Here is a 10,675-nt window from a genome sequence, read left to right as displayed (position 1 = left end):
ATTAGATGCTGCTCCAGCCAGCCAGAAAATCCCCCACCGCCCCTCTCCTCCCCATACAGCAAGAAGCGGGTGCATCTCGTAAATGGAGAGTGCCTTTACTCCTCACAAATGGACAACAGAAAACCAATCGGTGCATATGCAATCGCAAAAATGCACTATCATGATATCGGGGCAGCATGGGTGCAAGCAACTTTTTTTTGCTGATGCCACGATAGCGCCCTGGGCAACCGCCCATATTTAAACCGCCACTGGCTGTCCCCGTTCCCTCCAGTTCTTGCTTGACTCGTGTTATCCTGGTTTTGCTCCCGTTCTCTCTGTAAATAAATTCTTGTACACAGTGCTCAGTGTCATGGCCCTGGGTCATGTGACCCAGCGTTTTGAATTTACTTGTGTTTTGTCATTTTCTATTATGGTTTGAGTCCACCTTGTTAATCTATAGTTTATTCTATAGTACCTAAGTTGTTCTGTTTAGCTTTTGATTATTAGATTCCCCTTGTGTCTTTGCCTCCTGTATCTCCCTCTGTGTATCTGTGTTTATTTAGTTAAGTGAGACCTTGTGTCTTGTTTCCCCTCCTTGTGTTTTATTCCATCATGTTTCCCCAGCCCGTCATGTCTGTGCTCTCCCTCGTGTTCCCTCGCTCCCTCTCATCTGCCTCTCCTCCACCCCCCCATCATGTTTCCTGTTTTATTGTGAAGGTCTTGTGTTTTCATGTTCATTAATTTCAGTCTAGCATCCCCTGTCTTGTTATGGTTATTCGTGTGTGCTGTGTTCCTCGGCCTTCGTCATCTTTCTGTGTATTTATATCAGCGTCTCCCTCATATCACAGTGTGTTCTGTTCACCCGCCTAGGTTATTTTGTACTCCTCAGTTTAGTTTAGATTTTTCAGTGTCCAGCAATAAAGCTGTTTAAAGCTCACATCTGCCTTTTGGAGTCTGCGTTTGGGTCCTTTTCCTGCCTGCACACAGCCATGACACTCAGTGAGTGTACTGAATCTGCTTTTGGGTCCAGCTCTCGTACGAACCTGGGTTGATGACATTATTCTTGTTTTGATTCAGAATTATTTTAATGCAATAATAATGCAGTGTATTTTCAGTTAGTACCAGGAGTACACATTAAAAATAGGGATTATAAAGACAACCTGAACCATGAGAATTAAATGTGCCTGAGGCTGGATGTGTCGACATTTTTGCCAAAATTTAGATTACAACCACCCATCTTGCTTTAACACTGATGATTTCTCCTTCAACTTGGGCTAAGTGTAGCAATCAAAAACACACAACAACCACCAAAGCCCTTGATACTACTATTACAAACTTCGAGCCCAGAATAAAAGAGACAAGGGGTCAATATCAGCCAGGATATGAGTGACACGATATGATATGAAGATGATATGATGATATAATAAAGAAAAGAGCAAAAATAAGGTTTGCAATAAAACTAAAACATCACAAAAAAAGATCACTTACAATCAACAATGTATCTTTAACCTTCCTGTCGTGTTCGGGTCAAATTAAAAAATTCATAAATATTGTGTTTTACATCCGATTGACTCAAGTCCTCATGACATCCTCCACACTATGCACTTGAACATATAAAAGTGATGAGCACCTCTTTCGTTGAATTTTGAGTGCTTTAATCAACTTTGTTACATCTGTGGTGTTCCACCACAGGAAACCGTAGGAAATGGACAGCACCATAGGAAATGAATGGGCATCCACCCCCACCCCCTTTGACCTCTGACCCCCTGTCCCACTGAATGACCACTGAACGACACATTGACCCACCCACTGAACTGAATTTGGTGGTGAAAAATGTTTCTTGTGATAATTTAAGAGCTGCTAAAACTGACCGGTCATTTTCGACCGGGAACACTAGGGTAAGGGTGAGGGTGAATGGTGCAACCTGCCCACAATGTAACAATCACCTGGTAACTCGCTCTCACCAGAAGAAAACAGATGCTCCTTGTTTAAAAACGCAAATCCACTCCAGATAAATACAACTTTATTACATGCAAGTGTTTCCCTAAGGAAATGATTGGTACCACTGCAATCGTGTTATCATAAACACAGCAAAACAATTCCCAAAAAGCATCGAGGCAAGGCCTAATTTTCTATAAGGTGTGAGCCCCAGCTCAGGGATTGCACATTGCCCGACTAATATTGCACCTGGCCCAGTTAACATAAAGAGCAAACCCAAATGCAAAAAAATAAAAAAATAAAAAAATAAATAAATCTGTTTTAAAATGTGACCCATACTCTAAAACAAACTAGGGAGAATGAGCGACAAAAGGAGAAAAGGAAAAACAGTCACTGTAGAATAAATATATATATATATATACTGGAAGTGCTGGGTATACAAGTCTGGCCTAAGTCTTCGGTCAGAAAGACTGCAGCAGTCCAGGAGTTTAGTTCACCGTCTTTAATGAAGCTTCACAGAAGATATGCACTGATAATTGTGGCAGGTGCAGTATTGGTGACTATAAGCATGGTTGTCTGGAAACAGAAACAGGTAACACTATAATTAGCAGGCTCAAAGACAACCAAACAACAATCAGAACACATCATCTACTCAGACACAGCAATATTTCACAATGTCCACAAGGGGTCGCCGTAAGACCAGAAGTTGACTAAATAGCACATATCTTCCCAGTTGCTAGTACTAAGGCAAGCATGTGGCAAGCTAACAACAGCTAAACTAAACAATAAACAACAGAAAAATCCTTTAACCGCGGGATATAATCATTGGGGGAGATTCTGGCCACTGGTATTAACTTAGTGCTTATTAATTAAATAATTAAATAAACCTACTAACGTGGTAGCAGTGTACTGAGGCATAACTTTAGCTTAAACATACACAAACAACTATAACTATTATCATACCAGTTAACCTGTCAAAGGCAATAACACTTACAGTCTCATTAACGCACACGGAATCACACAAACTGCGATACAACTGCCATGCTCTGCTGCTGCTTTTCGTCCCTCACTCTCCCTCTGCGTGATGCGCACATGATCACTGGTGCGCTCATTTGGGTGCGCTTGGTTCTTGCCTCTAGACATCCTGAGGCCGAGTCAGCAGGGAATTTGCACAGTCACACAATCACATGTGTAGCCCGTCCTCCAGCTGACTGCTATGTTTGCTGCACCACTTGCTTTGTGTCTTCTTAAATCACTACTTGAATCTCTGCTGTATATAACCACAGTATGTGTAAATGGCAACTGAATCTTCTCAGACTCATTACCTTCCCAAATCACCTTTGTTCACAGCCACTCATCAGCGCAAAGGAGAGAAGAAGAGCGCCTACTGCTACTTCCTCTTTTATACCCTCCCTTTGATGCTCTGGGTCCTAAAACCTTCACCATTAAATAAGTAAAGTGAAATTCTCATTAACTGAAAAGACAAAAAATTAAGAGGAAGGATCTTTTCATTGTCAATATGCATTCACAAACAACACTTTGTTTGGTAACGCTCGGCACTGAAGACAAGGGGCACTTAGCTCCTTACCTCACCCTTTTACATACACACATACTGTACTTACACTACTAGTCAAAAGTTTTAGAGCACCCCAAGTCCAATGAAAAGCTTGAAATAGTACAAACTTAAGTGGTAAAGTGCCAGAGATGAAAAAAAGGCAAGGTTACACAAACCTGAACAATAATGTACATTTCAGAATTATACAAAAAGAGGAATTTCAAAGTAAGGTGTCAGTCAGTACAGTTTCCTTCACCATGAGGGAGGCCGCCAAAGGGACGAATCACTTTACTGTTTTTCCAAACAGTCAACAATAAGTTTGTCAGTGTGAACAAGATTTCTCTGTGGGGCTTACCCACGGGGGTGTAAAACTGTAGCAGCGTGTGCAAAGCAGACACTCTTGTGTATGCAATGGTTTATTTGTGCGCCCGCTGTTGAGTTGTACATGCGCGGGTTGTTGATTTTATGTGCGAGGAATTTAATTGGGCCTGTGAAATGAATATATTTGCTCTGATGATTTTTTTACTTGCACATTTATTATGAGTATAACTCTAAAAACTGAACACTGCTGATAGCTGAAGTCTGGCTTTTTAATTAGCACATGTTGCAGTGTAAGTAATCCAACAACAGCTTTACCGACCTGATTACAACCTGTTTAAATATCAATTAACAAACAAACTGAGATATATATGCATAATATGTGTATGCGTGATATAAACAGTAGCGCGGTCATGGTCGGCTGCCTGTACCTAAACTGTCAGGGCCTATTTTCTGCTCCAGTCCAGTCCTGGCTCCACCTTTTTGCTCTTTGCTGTGTGCCTGCAGACAGACTCCATGTTAAACTATGACAGCATCATCTTCACTGCTGCCGTTGTAGCCTCAGTTTGCTTAGTGTTGCCATATCTTTCATTCACACCCCTGCTCCTGCATGTGTTTCTACTGCAGGTCTTTCTTTAGATGCAAATGGGGGTGAAACGTTTGCACAGAGCTTCCACAGTGACACTATAGAGTCGTGCATTAAATGAAGCACAGAAGTAAAGAATTTGCCCAAAGATTTTAAAAAATATTTGAGTTTCTCAATAAATAGTTGCTGTCCTAATTCAAGCTAATTTCTAATTTTGCTTCTTGTCTGTTTGAGATCAACATGCAAAGAGACACAAAAACAACAAGAAAAAACAAGGTGACATTTCACAGTCATAATGTTTCTGAGAACAACCACAAAAAGCAGAACATTCAGACTAAAATAAAGTAACTTACTGTGAAAACAGACTGCTGTGTCACCATCATCAAACAAACCACATTAGTGTGACAGTACATGTCAGTGTTAACATGAAGAAGGAAAAATTAATGCACAAGCCTGAAGTCTGTTCTCCAATAAGAGTCTCACACACACAGCAATGTCTTGTTTGCTGCAACTCGACCTGTCAAACCTGCAACTCCAAGTCTTCCCTTCACATTGGAAACAGACCTGCTGACTACAAACACTTTTAAACTGTGTTTAAAGTTGTGGTCTGCCCATCACACAGGCCGCTGACTCTCAGAAACATACACAGATGTTGATGTGTGTGTTTGTATGCATACATAGATAGATAGAGAATGAGAGACGAAAGGAGAAAAGAGGAAGTTGAGGTGCGAGACTATACGCTGTGTAAAACTGACAATAATCATAACATACACACTTTAACAAAATTCTGAGTAGGCACCGACTTCCTCTTTGAGCCTAACTTATATTTAAGGAGGGTGACTCTGCACCGCACCATGCATCTCATTTCCACTGCTCTGTTAACCCATAAAGGAAACCTGAAGTGGTAAGAACTGTTTTCTTTATTTTATTCATCACCATACTGGTCATCTTAGTAGATGTGCACACACACAAGCACACAATTGGAGTCAACAAAGTAAAGCCAAATTCCATTAGTTAGCATAGCAGTCACAACAAGCTGTACAAACTAATATGAAGCAACATTAATTGAATTAAAGCAGCACAAAGTTTAAAAAAAGAAAAAATTTATTCTGAACTCCATTAGTGTAACCCTTTTTCTTAACTTTCTCTTAATCTTAACTAAAGTCGTAAAAGATGCCACACCAGTTAGATGTTTACCTCATTCCAAAAAGGATTAAACATGAAGAATAAAAGTTTAGTAGAATCACATTTTCTAAAGATTTATTGAGTTGTTTGGGGCAGACTTCAGTCTGAAATTCACTCCATCTCAGGCCACTTGGGCTGAACTTGTGTGGCTGTTACATAACTGACACTCTACACGATTAAAATAATTCATGATGACGGTTATCAAACGTGAAGTTTTGATCTTCTTTTGCTGTTGGTTCAGTGAATTTTGGTCAGAGTGATGAAACCTTCATATGTCAGTATTCAGCACTGATGGCATGTTCGTGTATGTGCCGTGGGGTGAACGATCCACGCTTTTTGTTTTCTTTGTGCAGAATCTGTTTACCTCTCATTTGCTGTTTTAGCTGTTCGGCGATTTTTGAAATAGTTTTCTGAGCTTTAACCTGAGAGTCTGAAAGCCTCAGTATATAAAGTCCTAATTATTGTTGAGCTGACTTTGTGTTTACCTTTAGATAGATGAAGAAAGACACTTAACAGGCTTGAATTGGTTTTAAAATTTGTAAGAATGCAGTTTCATATGCAGGTTTCGTCCGCCAGATTTTCTATGGTTAGACACCTTTTTATGATTCACAGTTCAAGCTAATCCTTATCTTATGCTGGGCCTTTGTTCATCTGAAATAAACTGCTTTATTTCCATTCCCGTTAATCCAATCAAATTCTCACTACACGTCCTTTGCAAACAGAAGGTTTGAACCGCACAAAATCCCTTTATTTATAAAGTGATTGCTGCTTGGTTTACTGTATTTGCATAGTTTCCACTGAGCCACTATTTCTTGTGTTACGCCTTTTTGACATTACACAGGTTCAAGAGTAGAAACAAATTGGGTAAAGTCAGCATTTATGGTAATCCTTATCCTTAGTTTTGGGCTCACAGTGATTATTTGTGCATATATTTACCTCATGATTTGAAACTTTATCTGAGACAGAAAATACGGTAAATTTTAACTGTGCCTCTTTAAATGTCATGATGTGTAAAGGTTTTGGTTTCTCCTCTGACCAGATGAATCAGGGCGCGGTGATGACATTACTGAAGCAGCTCCTGCCCCTTGCTGCTCTCCTCCTTCTGTCCATTGTTCCCACTGAAACTGAAGTGGTGACATCAGTGGAAGACTGTAATGAGTTTTTTCTGAAGAAAACTCCACCAAACATCACAAGAATTTTGGGGGGAGGGAAGATCTTGAACCAAAGCAGATACAAGCTGATTTGCCAGACTTTGAATAACACCACAACATTTGTGACACTCTACGACACCCAGAACAAGATTCCAGTTTTTTCTGCTGCAAAGTTCAATGGGAGCACATCTGGAAGACCCCAGGTCCCATGGATGATTGAACCACAGGTATATATTAAATATTTGCAATATTTATTAGTTATGTGTTACAACTGTTATGTGTTACTTCATAATAACTGCTGTGATGCAGCTTTCAAACTGAAATAAATATTATGACACTGCAGGCCTACGTACATGATAAACTAATGACTGTACAGGCTGACTCCAACACTCTAGTGTTGCTGATACTATTTCTACTAATTCAGTAACTCTGCTTATGAGTAACTCTACAGATTATTTCCATTACATTACAAAATGATAATCAGCATTGTTCGGTATATGTTCCTAAAGACATCACTGAGTTCAGCTTCACTGAGTTTGGCTAAAATTAATTTAAATTATGTCAGTTTAAGTTTGCTCTATAGATGAAAAAAAAGCAATATCAGCTGAAATAAATGATCCTGAGGTGATAACTAAACTCTTTTAATCTGTTAATCTATTTAGCAACAACCATGCATGACTTACTGACCTACCCTTTTGATTTTGACAGCTTGAAAATCCAAGTGACAATCCCAATATGAGACCATCAAACAACAGTACCAATTACAAGCACCAGGCTGGGGACAAAGACTACAAAAACACAGGTTTTAGCAGAGGACACTTGTTTCCAAGCTCTTATGGATCTACTGTTTTAAAAAGAAATTCTACTTTTACTTTGACTAACATTGTTCCACAAAATAAAGACTTCAACAGCGGAAGCTGGAATAAAATGGAGAATTGCATCAAATGTGTTTTGAATGAATATTGCAAAAACAATAGCAATATAGAAGGCTTTGTAGTTATCGGAGCACAGCCCAGCAACAACCGTCTCAACCAAATAATCAGTATTCCTTCAGTGCTCTGGTCGACCTTCTGCTGCTACAGTCAGATTCAGAACAGCTGGCTGGCAAGTGCACACTGGGGCAACAACAGAAATCATGGCCCTGAACATCTGGATACAAAGACCTTGGGAGAACTCTACACAGAACTGGGAATTGAAGTATTTCCTGAAACACAATGTCCTAAAAATACAACAGTTACTCATCTGTATTCACACCTTCCCTCTAACTGCTCCTGCCCATCAAAAATGTCAAGTAAATCTGTACAAAGTACATATTTCTCTTCCCCTGAAACCTCTGTCCCACTTTCCACCACATCTGGCAAATCAACAACTGCCCCTATGAGTACTACAATTGCATCAGTCAAAAAGTTTAAAGTAAATGTAGCCCGGGTATATTTTATGGGGCTAAGTTTTATTTCCAGTTAGATATATCTGAATAGTTCTGTTGTTCGTTCTACTGTGTTGTAGTAGTAATAAGGAAGTGTGTTTAGGTGCTTTTATTTTGAAAGGGAGCGGGCGGGAGGAGAGACGGAAAAAAAAAAGGAGGCAGCCACGAGAGAGGAGAGGAGAGAGAAAAAGCGTGCGCGAGATGCGGCTAGTGTCTACAGAGACTTTTTTCCAATGGACAGTGAGGATAAATCATCCCACGCCCACGGCTGAGTAACAGAGCGTGACTGTGAGGTGGTGCAGCCCGGACTGGTTTGCACTGTTGCCTCGAAAGATCCCCAGTTAGCGGCGTGCTAACTTGGCTAATCGGAGTTAGCCATAAAGGCGGACTTCGCTGGATGTCGCCTGACCTGCACAGAGTGGGAGGCTACTGACTGCCAAGGCGGCCGATCAGGTTTGCTGATAAAAAGGAGTAAGCGTGCAGCTCGGCGACCTAAGGGACGGACCTCTCGGCGTACCGTGAGTGTATTGTGGACAAAAGACTAAGGTTTCCAGGTAGGAGCACCATTTTGTTTTCTTTTAGGACCGTTGGTTCCTACGCACCCTAGCATCGATCCAGGCCTGCACCGAGGGGACTTGGGAAACTGGGTGGTGTGAGAGTGTGTGTGTGTGTGGGGCCCATTACAGTAAAGAACGGTGTAACTGTTATTATTGTTATATTTTGTCATTGCAAGAGACTTTTTATTTTATTGATTTATTGGGTGTTTACCAGTTCATTCAGTAAACCTGCTTGGTTTAAACATAAGATTTTGTGTCTAGTACTGTTTATTATCTATAGTTCAAAGTAAGGTAAAAGTGTATCTGTGTTTTATACGTGTGTAAATCAGGGGAACTTTCACTGAGGGCAACTAAGTAAGTTTAAGATAACTAGAACTCAGGGCGTACCCGGCTATAGTGGAGTACACAGTCAGGGGCGCTACATAAAATGGAGGCACCGCTGGGATATTTTGTTGTTTCAGTCTGAAGTTCCCAAGCACGTGTATTTTGAGATAAAAGCAGTAACTTTGATATTGTTTGGTCATGGATGTTCAAGCTATGCACTCTGAGTTGTTCGAGGAGCTTCAGGAATGGAGTCGTGGAGAGACCTTAGATGAGGCTCACACCCTGATGGTGCTTACTCCCGAAGGAGTGGAGATAGACCAAATAGAGCACACTCTGGAGAGTGTTAAAGCTTTGGGTCGAGTGCGGGTGAGAGGCCGAAGATACAACAAAGCGCTTGATAGGCTAACTGTCCTGTGTGAAACCAAAGAGAAAGTAGATGCCACAAGAATCCCACCTGAAGTGTATCCTACGGGGGCTGGTGAGCCGTGGTCCATCATAGTGACAGCTGAAGCTTCGCCTCGTGAGGATTTTTCCCAGAGTAAATCGAAACGCGGGGCAGAAGCACAGGAGAATGGTAACTCTGCAGAGTCGATAATCCGTGCTGTGGGCGATTTGTTGGCAAAGATGGAGAGACCCTCCAGTGAAGGCAGTAGTTATCGTAGACTCAGAATGTTCTCAGGCACAGTACCAACACCGGTTGGAGAAGAGACATTCGAACAGTGGGTTGAACAAGCACACCTAATGGTGGAGGAGAGTGACAGTTCTGCTAAAGAAAAGAGGCGCAGAATCATTGAGAGTCTTAAAGGTCCAGCACTAGCGGTGGTGAAAACTGTGAGGACAGCTGATCCTGATATTAGCCCAGAACAATGTCTAGAAGCTGTTACAAAAGCTTTTGGCAGTGCTGAGACGGGTGAGGATTTGTACTTTGCTTCTCGGTTACTACAACAGCAACCGCAGGAAAAACTATCCGACTTTCTGAGGCGATTAGAGCAGTCGCTGAGCAGGGTAGTGAGTTGTGGTGGAATTGAAGCCCACCGTGTTGATAGGACCAGAGTAGAACAGCTCCTTAGGGGTGCCGTGCACTCCGACATGATGTTAGTGCAACTCAAGCTGAGAGACAGGAAAGAAACCCCACCCAGTTTTGTAGAGCTCTTAAGTGAGATCAGAAGTGAGGAGGAGTATGAAGCCTCCCGGGCTAAATTGCATCTGGTAGCACACAAAGTCCAAGCACAATCAGAACAGGATAACAGACAGATTGAAATTCAGAATCTGAAAACTGAGATTCGAGAACTGAAGTCTATGGTTTCATCCGTGGTATACCAGTCATGCCCCACACCAAGAGAAGTTGCAGAGCCTGTTCCAACAAGCAAGACTGACGGTGTAGAGAGTTCAGCAGATGGCGAAGTGGTTGCGCTGAGAAAACGGGTTAAAAGGTTGCAGCAGAAGCTGGACGCCAGAGAGCAAAGGTCTGTTGTGTCCTCTCCAGTTTTGAGAGTGGAGCCGTCCAGGGCTGATCTGAACTCTGCACGGACAGGTAACACCAGTGATAAAGAAAGCAACTTTTGTTATCGCTGCGGAGAAAATGGGCATTTTGCTAGTAAGTGTGGAAATGCCGCAAACCAGGCCAAGGTTATCCAGAGGTTCATTCAGTCACGG

The 10,675-nt window shown here is 41.6% G+C and overlaps 2 protein-coding genes across 3 annotated transcripts; both read left to right on the top strand.

Moving 5' to 3' along the window:
* Positions 1–5,169: 5,169 nt before the first annotated feature.
* Positions 5,170–10,675, top strand: LOC121813711 (endonuclease domain-containing 1 protein-like). 2 transcript variants are annotated; one of them, XM_042217603.1, is made up of 3 exons: positions 5,170–5,280; positions 6,601–6,939; positions 7,421–10,675. In XM_042217603.1, exons 2-3 carry the CDS (start codon positions 6,601–6,603, stop codon positions 8,174–8,176), a joined length of 1,095 nt encoding a protein of 364 aa, XP_042073537.1. In that variant the 5' UTR covers positions 5,170–5,280; the 3' UTR covers positions 8,177–10,675. The 2 variants fall into 2 exon arrangements, with proteins under 2 accessions (XP_042073537.1, XP_042073536.1); XM_042217602.1 differs by lacking the exon at positions 5,170–5,280 and having other exon boundaries at positions 5,311–6,939.
* Positions 9,218–10,553, top strand: LOC102304480 (paraneoplastic antigen Ma1 homolog; the record flags this gene model as incomplete). Its single annotated transcript, XM_005952849.1, has 1 exon — positions 9,218–10,553. A coding segment is annotated over exon 1 (1,336 nt), but the record flags the coding sequence as incomplete, so codon positions are not given.

This window comes from Haplochromis burtoni, unplaced genomic scaffold (assembly GCF_018398535.1).
Source record: "Haplochromis burtoni strain Fernald_Lab_line unplaced genomic scaffold, NCSU_Asbu1 Contig_2326, whole genome shotgun sequence".
NCBI classification, from domain to species: domain Eukaryota; kingdom Metazoa; phylum Chordata; class Actinopteri; order Cichliformes; family Cichlidae; genus Haplochromis; species Haplochromis burtoni.
Note: the sequence above shows the minus strand (reverse complement) of the source record. Positions and strands in the feature narration are given on the sequence as shown.